General features: G+C 47.4%; 1 protein-coding gene across 1 annotated transcript in view; it reads right to left on the reverse strand.

Annotated features, from left to right (window-relative positions):
- LOC137630513 (histone-lysine N-methyltransferase SUV39H2-like) overlaps positions 1-17,064 on the reverse strand; it is a 103,504-nt gene extending 86,440 nt beyond the window's left edge. Inside the window, exon 1 of the mRNA XM_068362021.1 lies at positions 16,647-17,064. Within this exon, the coding sequence (XP_068218122.1) occupies positions 16,647-16,742 (96 nt within the window). The 5' untranslated portion in view covers positions 16,743-17,064. The remainder of the gene's footprint in view (positions 1-16,646) is intronic.
- Positions 17,065-18,133: the final 1,069 nt, after the last annotated feature.

Below are 18,133 nucleotides of genomic sequence, written 5' to 3' on the forward strand. Positions count from 1 at the left end.
CAAGCCCTTCCCCTCCCATAGATACAATTAAAATGACAAATTCGTAGATAATTTGTATTTTTCCTAACTATACAAACCTTAGCTATTTACATGGGGGTAATTACTTCGGCGTAGCTGAATGACGAGCCATAAAAGTTTTAACGAGGGTTTACTACCCTGCCGCTAGTTAGCAGGGGGTAGGGAGGGGTAGCTAGCTTACCACCCCCCCCCCCTCACACACACTGGTGAATGCCTCACTTTGCTTATTGGTAGGACTTATCCCAGGGGACAGGGCTGGTGGGCACATGTGTGTGTGTAAATAGCTAAGGTTTGTATAGACCTGGAGTTCTTCAGATGGAAATCTAGGCTAGGACTCTCCCAATACCACCTCGTCAGAGTATGGGGACATGACAGTATTACATTTTAATACTAGGAACACAAGGGAGCTTGGCTTACATGCAGAGGTTCGAGGCCAGCTGTGCAGAGAACCCAGGATGCTGCTTTCTCCAAGGGAGGAGAGGATGAAGAAAAGAATAAGGGCCAGACAGATCTTTTCATTCACGCAGACTAAAACCGGGTAACAATGCCCTCAACCTTTTGCTACTTGTCCATTAAGGAGCCTGAGGTTAGACCAGCTGTTGTGCAGCCACCACAGGGCCGATAGAGAACGTATCGAGCCTCCTGTGTGTCACGTCTTGCAGGTAGTCGGCCGTGAAGGTGGTCTGACGCTTCCAGACCCCAGTTTGAAGGACCTGCGTCACTGGATAATTCTTCTTGAAGGCCAGGGACGTACCTATGCCCCTGACATCATGCGCTCTACGGCGACGTGACGGAGGAGGGTCAGGATTCAAGTCCAGATGTATCACCTTGCGAATCCAGGCCGAGATGGTATTCCTGGTGACCCTCCTCTTTGTCTTCCCGGTGCTCATGAACAGGGCTCGCACCTAGGGACGAACTGCAGCTGTTCTTTTAAGATACAACCTCAGACTCTTCACTGGGCACAGTAGGAGATGGTCTGGGTCATCTGTTACAGAACGAAGACTCGAAACCTGGAAAGAGTCGAACCTAGGGTCCGGGACTCTCGGATTCTGAGTCTTGGCAACAAACTCAGGGACAAAGCTGAACGTTACCTCTCCCAATCCCCCTGAATGGACGATGTCGTATGAGAGACCATGTAGCTCACTGACTCGCTTGGCCGAGGCCAATACTAGCAGGAAAACCGTCTTCCAGGTAAGGTGGCGATCTGAAGCCTGGCGTAATGGTTCGTAGGGAGGTCTCTTCAGAGACCTGAGAACTTGAACCACGTTCCATGGAGGAGGTCTCACTTCCGACTGGCAGGTAAGTTCATAACTCCGTATGAGAAGGGAAAGTTCCAGCGAGGAAGAAATGTCCATACCTTTAAGCCTGAAGGCAAGAGTTAAGGCTGAGCGATATCCTTTCACTGCCCAGACTGAAAGGCGCATTTCCTCCCGCAAATACACGAGCAACTCCGCTATTGCTGGAATAGTGGTATCGAGGGGAGAGATACCCCTTCCATGACACCAACCATGACTTGCACAGGAGACCAGACATCCTGTTAGCAACTTGTTGCGAAAAGCCTCTCTCTGTGAGGAGATGCTGGATAGTCTCCAGGCGTGAAGTCGAAGCGAAGCTACGGCTTTGTGGAAGATGTTGGCGTGTGGTTGTTTGAGTAGCTCGTGACGTGGAGGGAGTTCTCTCGGAACCTCCGTGAGGAGTTGCAGAAGGTCCAGGAACCATTCTGCGTAATGCCATAGCGAAGCTATCAGGGTCATTGAAAGATTGACCGATATTCTGGTCTTGTTGAGCACCCTCCTCATCAGACAGAACGGGGGAAAGGCATACACATCGACGTTGTCCCACCTTTGGAGGCATCCTGCCAGAGAGCCTTGGGGTCCGGGACCGGGGAGCAGTACAGCGGGAGCTTGAAATTCAGCGCTGTAGCGAACAGATCCACCGTCGGGGAACCCTACAAAGTCAGGACTTTGTTGGCTACTTGAGGATCCAAAGACCACTCGGTACTCACTATCTGCATTGCTCTGCTCAGACTGTTGGCGAGCACATTCCTTTTGCCTGGAATGAAGCGTGCCGCTAGCGAGATCGAGTGGACTTTGGACCATCTCAGGATATCTACTGCAAGATGGGATAGCTGTTCCGTAAAGGTACCTCCCTGCTTGTTGATATAAGCCACCACCATGGTGTTGTCGCTCATCACCACCACAGAGTGGCCCGCCAGGACTTGGCGGAACTTCTGAAGTGCCAGGAACACAGCCTTCATTTCTACAGGCTTATGTGAGGGTACTTTTCTGATTCTCACCACAGGCCTGAGGTCCTGTGGTTCAGAACGTGGCCCCCCCACCCTTTCTTTGATGCGTCCGAGAACAACATCAAATCTGGGGGAAGGACGAGAAGATCCACTCCTCTTCGTAGGTTCTCGTCCGCCACCCACCACTGGAGGTCCATCCGTTCCGCAGGACCCATAGGGATCAAAGTGTCCGGGGAATCGTGACCTTGATTCCACCGGGACTTGAGTCGCCACTGGACGGATCTCATTCTGAGGCAACCATTGGGAACGAGACGGGCCAGAGAGGAGAGGTGGCCGAGGAGATGTAGCCACGATTGGGCTGGGAGTTCTTCTTGATTGAGGAAAGGTCTCGCAACCTTCCTCAGCCTTGCTATCCTGTCGTCTGATGGGAAGGCTTTGTGGAGATTGGTGTCTATGACCATGCCTAGATATACCAGTTTCTGAGAGGGCTGCAGAGAGGACTTCTCGAGATTTACCATGATCCCTAGATCCTGGAAAACTTCGAGGAGCTTGTCTCGGTGGCGAAGAGGGGTTGCCTTCGAGTCCGCTAGGATCAGCCAGTCGTCCAGATAACGAAGGAGACGGATGCCGATCCTGTGAGCCCACGAAGAGATGAGGGTGAACACTCTGGTGAACACCTGAGGGGCTGTGGAGAGACCGAAACACAGCACCTTGAACTGGTAGATCTTGTTGTCTAGGCAAAATCTTAGGTACTTCCTTGAAGACGGATGGACTGGGATCTGGAAGTATGCGTCCTTCAGGTCCAGTGTACACATGAAGTCTTGTGGTCTCACTGCGAGTCTGACCGTGTCTGCAGTCTCCATCCTGAACGGAGTCTGCTTGACAAATCTGTTCAGGGTTGAGAGGTCGATGACTGGTCTCCAGCCTCCAGACGCCTTCCTCACAAGAAAGAGTCGACTGTAGAAGCCTGGGGACCCGTCTATAACCTCCTGGAGAGCGTTCTTCTTCAACATGGTCTGGACTTCTGCCCAAAGGGCTTGCCCTCTTGCCGATCCCATGGCAAGAGAGCTCAACAACACTGGATTCGCTATCAGGGGAGGTAGAGAGGCTGTGAACAGGACGCAATAACCCAGAGCGATCACGGAGATCGTCCAGGCATCTGGCCCGAGTTGCTGCCACCTTGTCGCGCAACTTTGTTGGCATCCCCCCACTGGTGGACATGCAGGAGGACTGCCAACCCTAGCGTTTACGGCCTCAGCTGTTACCTCTAGGGTTCTTGCCTCCCCTGGAGGACTTCTTGCTCCATCTGCTCTTGGCAGGAAAGGGCTTAGACACCTTCGGCTTCGCTGCAGTGGTCTTCTTTGTGTCCTTAGCTGGCCGGGGCTGTTGAGCCGCTGGAGGTTTGTAGGGCCCTATGGATGAGGGAATCCTGGTTGGACTTCCTCCACGTCCTTAGGCTCAAACAAACTCTTCCCGAACACGGAAGTGTCTGAGCCTGCTAACCACCAAACTGAGAACCTTCTGGTGGATCCTCTCAGCCACAACGTCCCAACGTTTGAGAATCGTATTGGGCCACAAGCTCGAGACTTGGTGGGCCAGAAACTCAATGGTCCATGTGCCTGAGAGTAAGAAAGTCTCCAGTGCCTTCCTGGTGCTTTCTTTGGAGAGGTCCTCAGACTGCACCAGGATGCCCAGAGACCCCAGCCAGATGTCAAGCCACGAAGTTGACTGCATAGCACACTTAGCGACCTTCTCCTGGCTTAGGATCTCAGTAGCTGAGTAGGACAAGTGCCGGTTGGAGAGTCTCTCTAGAGGGACTCCCCCGGTGAGTTCTTCCATGGAGTGATGCATCGGAAGACCCAAACAAGACTCCTCAAGGATCTCATAGTATCTCCTCTAATGGACTCAAGGAGGGAGGAGCTTGTTACCGGCGCTGGATCTGCTGGAGGAGGCAAGCTCAGAGAGCTGGCCCTCGACCTTGTCCCTGGCACTCTTCATCCCGTGAGACCAGGGCAAAGATGCACTGGCCCTAGAGGGTTTCTGGGTGCCGTAAATGCGGTCCAAGACCGTGTCCTTACCTTCACGAGGAGGAATCTCAGGATCTGGGATTCCGTTGAGGGTCAGGACTTGCCAGAATGCGTGTTCTGACTCTTGGTGCTCTCCTCCTGAAGGACTGGCAGCGAAGTCTCCCGTCCCCAGTGGCTCTTCCTGGAGGGACACATGAACATCCTCAGAAGGTCTAGATGGCTCCTGCCTGATCCTTGTTGACGATTTCGGTTCCCTCCTGGGCGGGATACAGGACTCGAGTAACGATGGATGCAGGCTCTTTTCCACCCCTGGACAAGAAGACTTCTCAGGGAGAGGCGGAGCTTCCCCCATTGGTGCGATGGGGGAATGGTCCGACTCGTCCGACTCTCCTGAGGATGGGTAATCCTCATCCGCAGGGGAGGGAGAGAAAGTCTGGGGGGGGGGGGAAGGAGCCTTGCGCAAGGATCTGCGAGGAGATAAAATAGGCCTTGGATGTGTTTCCACGGGAGAGACTCCTCTCTTCCTCTTCAGGGGGGAGGAGGCTGCCACTGATTTGCAACCCATGTCAGAGGGCGGGCTTCATCGCCTGCACAAGAGCTCTGACCAGGGTAGCGAACCAGGGCTGCTGGCTGACAGTCGCGCTGTCTGACACCCCCTCTGGAGGGAAGGGGATCATTGGATCCCTTGGAGGAGTCGACAAATGCGGGTTCGCCTGCGAAGCAAGAAAGAAAGAGTCCTTAGACCTGTCCGGGAACCGCCTCTCCTCCGACGAGCGCGCTGGTCTGCGCTTGCGGGGAGGGGAACGAGACGAAGACCTGTCCGCCTGGCGAAACTCACGCTGGAGGTCGCGTGATGGGCCCTGGTAAGGGTCGGGTGACACAGGAATCTCGCGCGCGCATAGGCGTAGGCGAGGTCACAGGCATGTGGGAGCAATGGCGCGCAGGAGATGGTGCGGGCGCGTGGGGACGCAGGAGCTGGAGCGGGCACGCGTAGGAGATGGCGAGGGCGAGTGCGTGCAGGAGCCGGAACGGGAGGCAGCCAGATGCGAGGACGCGCAGCATCCTGATGTGGCCCTGGAGGGCGCGAGAGGATAGGGGCGCCTGAGCGCGATTCCAGAAGAACCGGCCGAGGGCGCGTGAGCGCCGGTTCAGGATAGCGCGTTAACGCATAGGTAGGCGCTGGTCCGAAAGGACAGGCAAACTCGCCTATGGGCGCACTGGGCGCGCATCAGGATGTGGACGCACTGGTGTGCGCTGCTGCGGTGGGCGAGCAGGACGCGCGGTTTGATGGGGGTGCACAGGTGTGCGCTGGAGGGTTGCATGAGGTGCCTTGATGACTGGAACTGGGCTCACAACCGTAGCGTCGTGCGCGGTTGGAACGCGTGCAGGATCGCGCAGTCCTAGAGCCCTGGGGTGCCTGTGAGCACCAGTGCGCTAGCTTAGGTGCCTCCAGGGCTGCGCTCTGCGATGTGGAAGCACGCTGCCGAGTTGGCGAGCGCGTGAGCGCTGGGACTGGAACTGCACTTGGCCGCGCTTCGCGTGTAACTCCAGACGGGCGCTGCGAGTCCAGAGGAACATGTAAGCGCCTGTGCGCTAGCGTAGGAACCTCTTGAACTGCGTGCGACGAGGCAGGAACCGGGGAATGCTGGGGCGCAAGTGGGCCCTGGCGCGCTGTCAAAGGAGGGCGCCGGGGCGCAGAAGGATGTGGGCGCGCACCAGGAACAGGGGCAGGTGAAGGCTGTGGCACTAAGACAGGAACAGTGGCAGCAGCAGGAGAGCGCGCAGGAAGAACCTGGCGCTTGAGGGCAAGAGGCACGGTTTTGCGCTCAAGGCCCTTCAGCCCCGAAGGGCCCGGTACCTGCGCAGTGGCAGGATCAGGTGGCGCGCAACGCGCATCCGCAACATTGAAGGGTGACAGCAAGTCAGCAGGTCTGGAGGAAGACTGGTCACTGTGTCCCGATGGACTACCATCATCCGAAGGGGATCGCGAACGATCCCCGGAGAGGTCTAAGGTGGTAGCTGGCAGGGTCGGCGAACGGTGAGTCGTCTCCTCCGCAGAGGAATGTGGCGACGACGAGTCGAAGAGGCCCCCCTAACTCCCTTGTGAGGGGAAGGAAGGCCTCTGCGGCGAAGGGGAGGACGAGCCTTCCGCCTTATACACCCACGAGGGGCCGTAGAATCAGCAGGCTGACCATCAAGGGGCCTCCGCAGAGGAGTCTCTGTAAGTGAACTCCCCCAAGGGGGAGAATCACCAGCAGGAGAGACCGTGGGACTTAGATCCTCCCTCGAAAGGTGTTCGGAGGGGGAATCTAAGCCATCAGCTACCTCAGCAACAGGAACGGGGGTTTGACTAGACCCACGAGATGTTTCCGTCACAACAACGTCAACCACAGACAGAGGACCTATCCCTGCTGTAGTTGGCGATTGTTTGACAGCTGCACCAAGTTTGATCATATCAAACAGGGCTTCCTTGGAGGGCAAACCCTGCAGCCACAAGGAAGCCCAAAGCTGTAACAAATCATGATTAGACATATTCAAATCCTCCTCCGGGGAGGAAGGGCAGCCGCCTCACTATGGGAGGCGACTACCTCTCCCGCACCCCAGGATTGGTCAACAGCAATATGGTCTACGCTACCACTCGCCGGCCTCTCGGAAGAGACCGCTCGAGGGGGAGCTTCGGAGGAGGAAAGGGCTACGGAAGTAGTAGTCCTGGAATTTTCTCTCTTCAAAGAAGCCTCTGAAGGAGAAAGATCCCTTTTAGACTTTTTCTTCCGGCGCCGGGCAAACCTCTCCCACTGGGAGGTAGACCACTCCCTACATTCTATACACACGTTACCACTATCACACCGCTGGCCCCTACAGTGAGGACATAAGGTGTGGGGATCGGTGTCGACCGCCGACATAAATGTCCCACAAGGGCAGCCGGAAAGTCCAGGGCATGTACGCATAGTAGTAGAGGCCAACTTCAAACACACTGAAAAAGAAAAAGCAAAAATAGATTAAATATGGCAGTCAAAGCGAGGGAGAGAGCAGACAGGTCTGTTCTCTGCCCGAGCCAAAAGTAAAGTGGAGCATTCACCGGTGTGTGTGAGGGGGGGAAGCTAGCTACCCCTCCCTACCCCCCGCTAACTAGTAGCGGGGTAATAAACCCTCATTAAAACTTTTATGGCTCGTCATTCAGCTATGCCGAAGTAATTACCTGCATGTAAATAGCGTGGTTTGTATTTCAGTTACGGAACAATTTACTATTTAAGTACAGTAATGGCAAAAGATCAAAAGTGAATAACCTGTGAACTGTGTAGAAGCCTTGTAGAGGCAAAGCCATAACTTTGATCCCATGGGATGATTCTTTGCCAGGGGGTGAAGTCATATGAACATCAAGTGTTACATAAAAATATATATCCAATATATTGTCAAATACTGAAAAGTTAAGGCATTCTTACTTGCATTAGGGTAAATTCCAAATGAAGGCTGGAAGTCCCATCAAGATCAAAATTCTACTTTGATACCTATTACATACCCTTACAATGCAGAGATTGATGCCACAAGATAAAAGTTATGTCTTGTAAGTGCACTATTAGATCATTTGTTGTCCGCAACAATAGGGCCTAAAGAGAAGGTGTCTAAAGACCTGTATGTTCAACCTGTAAGATAATAGTCTGTAAAAGTGGTTTATCTCTTCGAAACACCAATTTTGAGAACTTGTGCTACAGAGTGGTTTTTGCGAAATGCTAAGGTTGCGGCAAGCCCACGTATATCATGTGCTCAAGGTGGCCCAGGCAATGGCTCACCCGAGGATTTATAAGCCTTATAAGCCCTCATAATTGTTACTCAGCCAAAATGAGTGTTTCTCAATATTTTCTTCTTGGAGCAGCCAGTGCTCACGAACAATTGGAAATTTAAGGCCTAAGATACTGTATTATTTTCAGATATTCAGGCATTGCTCCTACAGGATTGAGTAACATGCAATTTGGGTCATCAAATACCTCTTTGAGAGATCAAGATTGCGAAAGAGTCAAATCTCATATCGCTTCCAAACAGATTCTGGGTTTTGGTCACTAATTCGGGAACAGAAGACGATAGTTCTTTCCGCCCATTGGAATATGACGTAAGATAAGATAGATCAAGGGGAACACTGTCTTTTATAGGGTTAGGTCCCTGTCTAAGGCTTTATGCATAGCCTTGTAAGGGGCTTGTCATATGGCACTTAGAACCTTCATTCCATCCCAGGTAGGGGGTTTGAGTTCTCAAGGAGGCCAGCACTGCTCTAAAATCCTAATGAGAGCTGAAAGATCCCCTAATGAAGAGAGGTCAAGCCCTTTTACTTGAATACCTGGCTCAAGGCCAAGCAGTAGCCTTTCACTGCAGTGACTGAAAAGATTTCTTGTTCCCCAGGAACACCAAAATGTCTGCAATCAAGGGAATAGTGGCATTGAGTGCAGCAATATTCCCCATATAACACCAATCACTGATGTTTTGCAGTTGGTCTCGAAAAGCCTTTCTTTCGGAAGAGATGCTGCATAGTCTCCAACTGTGAAGAGACAGGCAATGCACTGCCTTGTGGAACTTTCTTATGTGTGGTTGTCGGAACAGGTTTGGACATCCTGGAAGTTCTCTTAGAACTTTGGTGAGAAGTTTAAGCAGGTCTGAATACCACTCTGCTGCTGGCCACTTTGGAGCTGCTAATATGTTCAGACTCTGTTCAGTGTCTGACGAATCAGACAGAACGGTGGAAAGGTGTACGATCTAGTCCGTCCCATGGGTGTTGAAATTCGTCTTCTATTACTGCAGCTTAGTCTGGGACTAGAGTAATACACCAGGAGTTTATGATTTAGGTGAGCGGTGAACATGTCCACAGACGAGGAACTAAAAAAAATCAAGTCTCTTCGCCACTAGCAAAGACTATTTTGAAGCAACTGATATTCCTCTTCCTGAGGATAAACCTCGCTAAGAGAGACTGCTTGGGACTGCGTCCACTTGATTATCTCTACAGCTAGATGGCATGGTAGGAGATAAGCTGTACTTCCTTATCTGGAGATATAGGTCACTACCGTGAAGTTGTCATTCATCAGTCTCTGCGAAGTGGAATCATAATAGTTTACTAGTTGCACTGTTTTCATTTCCAGGAAATTGATGTGAAAGGCCTTGTCCTCTTATGACCTTAGGCCCAAGATTTTCTCCCTTCCTAGGTGAGCACCAGACCCTTGGCGAGACGCATCCGAGAACAGAAGAAATTGTGGAGCAGCCTGATGGGGGGGGGGGGTTTCCTGCTAACAGGTTCACCTCTCTCAGCCATCAATGGAGATTTTTTACAACTTCCTGTGGTACTGACAGTAAGATTGCAGGGTGGGCTCATGTCTGCAACCACTAATTCCTCAAAGCCCACTGCATCGAGCACAGATGCATTCTCCAAAGAGGGACGAGTTTCTCCAATGAGCAGAGATGGCCTAGAAGCTTCTGCCAAGAGTGTGCAGGAAAAAGTTTCCCTTCCAGAGAGGTCAGTGCTATTTCTCTGAATCTAAAGAGTCTGTCGGTCAATAGAAATGCTCAGGCTTGCACCAAGTTAATGTCCAAGCCTATAGTGGAAGTGGGGAGTGACTCCAGTCACAGCTTGACGCGTTACATTGAATAATGCTCAAAGCCATGGGATGTCGCTGGCTTCCAAAGAACTGAGGGGGAGTTCCTTAGGAATACAATGCTCTTTAGGCTTAGGAACCTCGTAAGGTTTCTTACCCCTCTTGCCTGTAGGAGGTTTCCCTGCAGGCAAGATCGGCACAGGCCTACTAGGGATAGGGCCTGGGTGTTGTCGTGTGGGCAACAGACGTCTCTGAGGCGATGGGAGCCCTTAGACTGATGGACGACTTTCATGGCGGAAGGGTGACCTTCTGCAGCCAAAAACAAGCGATGGAATTTCGTTCGAGGTAAAAGCAAGCATCAGGGCGAGGTAAGGTGAGGTGGGTTTCACAAGGATGGCAAACCAAGAGAACCCTCTCTAGCACGAGACTGAGCGGAGCAAGCGAAGGAAACCCAGAAGAGGGAGCAACCGTGGAGCGTAAACCACGGTTGCGCAACCCACAGGAATCCACGCGAAGAGAACCATGAGGTCCCGTCACCAAATACGGTAGAATGGACACTAACAGAACGAGGGCTGCGAGAACCTGAAGGTTCGGCGTAGCACCAGTCATGTGAGCCTGAAGGCTCTGCGCGACAATAGTCTGAAGACTCTGCGCGACAATAGTCTGAAGACTCTCTCTGTCATGAGAGTGAAACCTAAAGTGGTGAGGGTCACGAGAACTGATAGGTTTAACGCGACCGCGCAAACTCATAGGATTCACGCAACGAGGAGAGAACTCCCTGCTACAAGAACCTAGATCTCACTGTCACGAGCCAAAATGTCCAGCGCAACCGATGGCACGAGAGCCCAAAGGCTCAGTCTAGCCACCGTTACGAGAGCTCGAAAGCTCAGCGAAACTCGAACTCGGAAGTTCCAAGTCGCTAGAACCTAAAGGTTCAGCGCGACGGAGGCCCGAAGGACTCGCAGGGTCATGAGAACCCGCAGGATCAACATGACGAGAGCCTGAAGGCTCACGATCACGGCAGTCAAAAGGGTGATCGCCATGAGACCTCGAAGGGTTAGCGTGAGGAGAACCAGCAGGTTCAAAAAGACATCTCACAGCCCGAGGAGGAGAACGTCCAGGATGGAGAGGAGTCACAAACCATTCCACCCTACGATCCTCCGGAGAGGAACATAGAGCAGACTCCGCCCGAAGGGGGAGACTACTGATCCATCTCGAGAGGTACCTCCCCCGAAGGAAAGGATCGTTCTCCCGCAGGAGAACATTACTCGAGACAAGGCTCTCCCTCCACTTCTGGACGAGAACCGCCGACACCCAGTGGCGGTCTTCTCTCGCGAACAAGAGACTTGTTCCCTCAAAGGGGGAATCTGCCTTGGACAATACTTTGCCACCGCCCCTGGTGGATCAGCAAACCCCTCAGCATCAAACACAGCCTCAGAACCTGACCGACAGGCAGCAGCGCCTGCACCCACAAAAAGAGGATCAACCTATGCGGAGGAAGGAGATGACCGCCTTCTCTGTGCTCCCAAATGAAGGAGCTCAAGGGTAGCTTTCTTGAAGAGGGGACCATCAACGCCCAGCAATGGCCAAAAGGATGCAAGATCAGAGAAAGAGCAGATGCTCCCTGGGGGAAGGGAAGGAACAAACTCACTAGGGGAGTCAACACCTTCGCCCATCCCACAAGGCTGACCTGGAGTCATAAGCCCTGTGCTGCTGCTAGGCCGTACCCCGGAAGGGCCCGGCAAAGAAGCAGCTTCGGAAAGAGACTGGAGGTAAAAGCAGAAGCCCGCAACTTCATCTATTTCGAGGAAAACCCCAAAGGTGAAGAATTGCACTTAGACATCTTCTTACGCCCAAACCTCTCCCACTGGGAGGCAGGTCACTCCCGACACTCAACATAGGTGTCATCCCGTGAACACTGATAGCCCTGGCAACCCAGGCACAGGAGGTGAGGGTCTGTCTCAAGGACGACCTGAAGGCACCGCAGGTGCAGCCCTCGGGACCAGGACACGTCTGCATACCTGTAACAAAAGAAAAAGCAAATAAATAGTCAAGGCAAGTTGAATTACGGGAGAGAGAAACGGCACATCTACACTACCAAGCCAAAGGCAAAAGTGGTTACTCAGCCGACTGGTGTGAGTAAGCAGGGTAGCCGGTCTACGCCACCCCCACCCGCTAACTAGTGGATGGAGGTAGTTATCCCTCGCTAAAATTGTCTTAGCTAGTCTTTCAGCTTCGCTGAAAAGTAATACCCCTATAAACAGTGAACTGTTTGTATTTACGCTGGAACAAATATATACGATACAGTATGTAGATATATAGATAGCTGGGTAGATAACCTAATGTTTGATTAATTTATTAAAGAGACAAATTTGGAAGTAATTTTTATTTTTTTCTTATTACTTGTCAAATAGTTTTCCTTTATGGGGAAAATATTCTTCATTAAGATCTGATATATGATATGAAGTTATATCATTTTATATACTGTATTATGATTTACCTTTACTACGGCAATATTTTCTAAGTTCCGCCTGGTCTGCACACAAGTAACGGTTTGCTCCTGCTTAGTTTCAAAATTTCCCGATAGATAGAGCCCACGTAGTCCCAGGTTATGAAGACTTCGTTTTTACTATCAATGCTGTTCCATTCATAAACATTTTTACCTTTCAGTTAAGTTTATAGATAGTTGGGACATATCCCGTACAGTTGCATTCAATACTGCTGTAATAATTATCATGAAATGTTAGACGGGGTAAAGGTCATTATAATGTATCGGTCCCTGAAGCCACGGCTAAGTTACTCAATCGTAAAATTTCCCCCAAGCCTTGCTTCCTGCCTGAGGAAAATAACACCCGTTGGGCGGCGCCCCGTTTGCCTATCAGTTTGTGACGCAAGCTTGAAAATTTAGTGATGTTCGGACTTATGTTTTTGTTAATCCCAACAATCTACATGCTTACCCCCTTGTTAAGGTAGTAGTTCGTTGGGACGTCCTGAAATTATGCCGAATACTAATTTGTTATATATACAACTGAAGGTTAGGGTAGGCAACATCATCTTAAGATGCTTAGGAGGATTAAGCCAGTGTCAATCAACCCATCTGAATTAACCTCTCTGTTCCGTGCACGGGTAGGCCTGCTTTTGTTGGCTGCGTGATTTCTAAATTTTTAACCCCTCGCGACCCAAGATTGACCTGAGCGAGGTCAGCCTTTCCAAAGCTAACCTCCATGATGGACAGACGCATGTCCTATAGGTTTTCTTTGAGCGATGTGGTTGACTTTATTACTCATATCAATCAGCTTGATGCTTGAGGACGATCGTGTACAATTGGAGGTAAAATTCACATAAGGTAATCTTGAAAAAAAATTTTATTATTACAGTGTGGTTAAGATATAATTCAAAGTACTGTCCATCACTTTATTGTGTAGGAGAGATGTTTGTGATTAATTTTATCATAACGTTAGGATTTATTTTTTGTTTCGTTTTAATTAGTGACCTGGGAAGGGTGTCCGTGGGCTCGCCACTGGGTAGAGGTTGTGACCTTTGAACTAGTAAGTTAGGTTAGGTGGGTTTGTTAGGTTCTGTAGCTTCTTACAAATCTGGCAATGGATTGTGACCTGGGAACTAGGAGGTTAGGTTAAGTGGGTTTGTCAGTTTCTGTGGCCTTCTACAATCTAGGTAGGGGTCGTGACCTAGGAAGAGGGTCAGGGGGGGTTGGCCCCAGTGTGACGGTCTGAACAATCCCCCGGTCTCACAATACTCCTTGATAATCCGCGCATGCGCGAACATTTTGTAAACTTTCCAGCCAGTCTGAAATGTCCCCATCCATGCTTCTTCAACATGTGCCATTCGACAACTTGTCGCCGGGTGTTATTGCTTGCGATGGACGTCTCAGAAAGACGAACACAGCGAGTGTACAGTATATATATTCTTTTTTCGTTAATAAACTGTGGCCGTTATAAGATACCTTCCCCCTCACAAAATAAGTTTAATCTTTCCCCATTTGAGATAAATCTACCCGTTTGATGAATCCCCCCTTTGTATTTTAATCAATTGGTAGATTTTACTTGATCTGCGAGCTGATTAAGTTGACATAGCACGTGTACACTGTTTTATATTAATATTTTATGATGGAATTAATATTTCTTGTTTCTGTTTTGTTTTCACTATTAATATAATAAAAAAAAAGTTATATATAATAGCTCCATGTTCCAGTTATTTTTTCTAAAATAAAAAGACAAAATAAAACAAATTGTTGTAAATACTTTTCCCTCTAATGGGTAAAAGGTTCTTTTCCCATTATTGAAAAATGCCCTGATATATAAATATAAATATATAAATATATAAATATATATATATATATATATATATATATATATATATATATATATATATATATATATATATATATATATATATATATATATATATACATCCTGGATACGCATCATTTTATATGTACAAACGATGTTGTAGTTTTTTGTGGTAAGTGTGTTCAAATCTAGTAAAGAATATTGGTTTCATTGTAGTGAATTACATGGCAATGTAACCTAGGAAATAAACTACTGTTTCTTATAGAAAAAATTACGCTCTCTTCAAAAATGACACTCGTTCCCGTCGCAAATTAATAGTTTCAGAAATATATATACATCTATATCCTCCAATAATGGGGGACCCCCAGTGGGAACTCCGGGTTTTGGGTGGGGAAATCATACTAGGGAATTGATATATAAACATAAAACAAGCATTTTCTTCTCTATACATTACCTTCTTGAAATTATAATAACCGGAGGAAAATACAAAACAGTACATCTGGATAAACTTTGGAGGTGCCGTTACAAAGATTGTCTCATGAAAAAATACAGTAACCAGTGCTGCCAACGTCCAATATAGATCAAATGTTATTTTGTGACCTGTCATACTACTAGGCTAGGTTAGGTGGGTTTATTAGGTTCTGTGATCTTTTTGTACTTTTTATATATTGAGTAAAACTTATATGGAGAAATTATTTAAAATACATATGGAAATATCTATCATTACTATCTTTAGTAATGTCAGCGTGCCATTGGTAACTCTGTGTACCATACGACAATGTTGGTAACACTGTGTATTATTGGTAACGTTGCTAATGTTATCGTTCGTTCGTAAGAGAAGTGACACCGTGCAACTCAAAGTTATCCGAATTGGTTGATCTGTTTGTTTCCGATTGAAATGAACACCAAATTCGGTTAATTCACGTTATTTACTATAGGAAAACAATTTTATATCATTTCCCCAGTATGTTTTCCCCACCCAAAACCCCGAGTTCCCACTGGGGGTCCCCCATTATCGTAGGATATAGATGTATATATATTTCTGAAACTATTCATTTGCGACGGAAACGAGTGTCATTTTTGAAGAGAGCGTAATTTTTTCTACAAGAAACAGTAGTTTTTTTCCTAGGTTACATTGCCATGTAATTCACTACAAAAATACCAGAATATTAGAAACAAAAAAGTACAAGTCACTATTTAGACAGCTGGGATTGCCGAGACCAAAGGGCTGTATCATGGGCGTATCTCTTATCCATCCATGATAAGTTATTCAGTTTAACTCTTAAGCTGTCAAGTGATCAATTGCGGATTAAAATTAAAGCTACCAAAACAAAGCTCCAGTCGATGATTTCCCCTTGTAACACATATTACTTTAAGGAAGAAAACACACGTACATATGTGTGTATATCTTTTTTATCACCTTTTCTTTAAATTTGTGATATAATAAAACTGATACGCGTAAAGGAGCAATCTTAAAGTAAATGGTTTCATAAATAGCGATCCAGTTGCACAAATAATGAAATAACGTATGTTAACTCCCTCTATGTAGAAGGGGAACTATGAGACCGGGGAATTTCCCAGTACGCGTCTGCTACGTACGCAGAATTCCCGTTAACCGCGCATGCTCAATAATGCCAAGGAGTATTGTGAGACCGGGGGATCGTTTAGACCGTCACACCAGCTAAGGGTTGTGACCTGGGAACTAGTAGGTTAGGTTAGGTGGGTTTGTTAGGTTTTGTGGCCTCTTACAAACCTAGCATGGGATTGTGACCAGGGAACTATTAGGGGGTGTATGTATGATAGCGGCCACCTGTATGTATTATTGTCTAACTTAGAATACTGCAGTGTGAGGGGGTTGCAGGGTGGCGTCAGCCCTCCGTTAGGTAAGTAGGTAAGGAAACGGCTTGTAGGTTACGTTAGGGGGGGAAGTTTAGCTTAATTAATGTCCATTTTTAATCACCGCACGAGGAACTGGCCGCTGATATACAAGGGCTCCACTATTAGATTAGGTTAAGTGGGTTTGTCAGGTTCTGTGGACTTCTACAGTCTAGATAGGGGTCGTGACATAGGAAGAGGGTCAGAGAGGAGGGGGGCTTGGCCCCGGGTTAGGGGTTGTGACCTGGGAACCAGTAGGTTAGGTTAGGTGGATTTATATAGTTCTGTGGCATTTCAAAAATCTCAAAATTGGTTGTTAGAATGTCTGGCAAATGCTCCAAAGCATTTCTTGTTCGCTATTCTCCGGCTGATTGGGCCTGTTATGTAGATTGTTGGGATAAGCATTTACAAGTAGTGAATTCATTTCATTTCCTGAAATTTCGAGACATTTCTCATTTCTCTCTTCCTAACATACCCATGACAGTCTGTTCTTAACTTGTGGTTCGTAAGGGCAAACCCAAAACCAAACAAATAAACATACGGTAAAAATGCCATTTAAATTCAAGTCGTTACTTATTTTTTTTCTTTTGCTTACCAGTTTCGAGTGTTTGACATCCAATTTCACGGCGATTTTCCCTCGATCAGGGGACAATTTCTTCACGCCGTTGATATTCACGTCAGTCATTTCCATGTGCAGCCACTGGCTGGCATTTACAACTTCCTTTCGATGCCTATAAACAGTAATTTACAATTTCACTAGAATCGGGTACAACCGCTGTCAAGTTGACTTCAAACTAACAACATTCGTTGAGCGGGAAAAACGTTAGTGCCAGCGGGGCTAAAATATTATTATTTTTTTCTTTCTAAATCTCAACTATATGTTTATTAATTTGTTCATAGCTATCCCTTTTTAATGCTTTGTCACGATAATCCTCACATTTTTCATATTTCGAATCCTAGTTGTCCAGATTATTTCCGTAAAATAACAAGGTTTGGTGTTAGACCTCGTAGATACTCCTTTACCGAATGGAGTTCGAAAAGTTGCCACATCTTAAAATAATAAAAAAAACAAATTCGTTTCTATAGAACAAAAATCATACTACATGGTCATGTCACGCTTTGAAATTATTTCATTATTACTCGTTAATTCTTTCAGCCCTTGATGTTACATTTATGAGAATACTTATATTGTCTAGTAAAAACTGAATGCCAACTTTAGGCTTCTGTGCATTCGTACATGGAGGATGTAATGTCAAACTATCACATGGAAATACAATTAAAACTCAGTAAATGGCGTTTATTTATTCTTTTGAAATATTCAAGGGTAGTTTTGGTTACAAATGTTTCCTTGGTTTAGCATAATACATAAACATAATTTATAACCATATCATCCATACACATAACAGTGTAGACTGATAAAATCTTGTCTTTAAAATGTCGGTTGTTTTCCATTTTCAGCTCATGACTCCTCATTCCATAATTGCCATTATTTATTTTGACAAAGGAAAATAATATAAGAGAATGTATATCATACGCAAGCTATTGTAATGACAACTTGAAGAGAGTTTGACTTATCTATAAGGCGTACTGACAAAATAATATAGGCAGATCTCAAAACGTAACAATCACACTAAGTTTTGCTAAATTGGATAATATGCACAGGTAAACATCGTAAGCGATAGGATGGCCCATTGTTTTGAAATTGTCGTAACGTACGATAACTGGACCATTGTTTTGAAAATGTTGTATGCGATAGAATGGACCATTGTTTTGAAATTGTCGTAACGTACGATAACTGGACCATTGTTTTGAAAATGTTGTATGCGATAGAATGGACCATTGTTTTGAAATTGTCGTAACGTACGATAACTGGACCATTGTTTTGAAAATGTTGTATGCGATAGAATGGACCATTGTTTTGAAATTGTCGTAACGTACGATAACCGGACCATTGTTTTGAAACTTGCATGCGATAGGATGGACCATTGTTTTGAAATTGTCGTAACGTACGATAACCGGACCATTGTTTTGAAACTTGCATGCGATAGGATGGACCATTGTTTTGAAATTGTCGTAACGTAC

This window comes from Palaemon carinicauda, chromosome 38 (genome assembly GCF_036898095.1).
Source record: "Palaemon carinicauda isolate YSFRI2023 chromosome 38, ASM3689809v2, whole genome shotgun sequence".
NCBI lineage: Eukaryota > Metazoa > Arthropoda > Malacostraca > Decapoda > Palaemonidae > Palaemon > Palaemon carinicauda.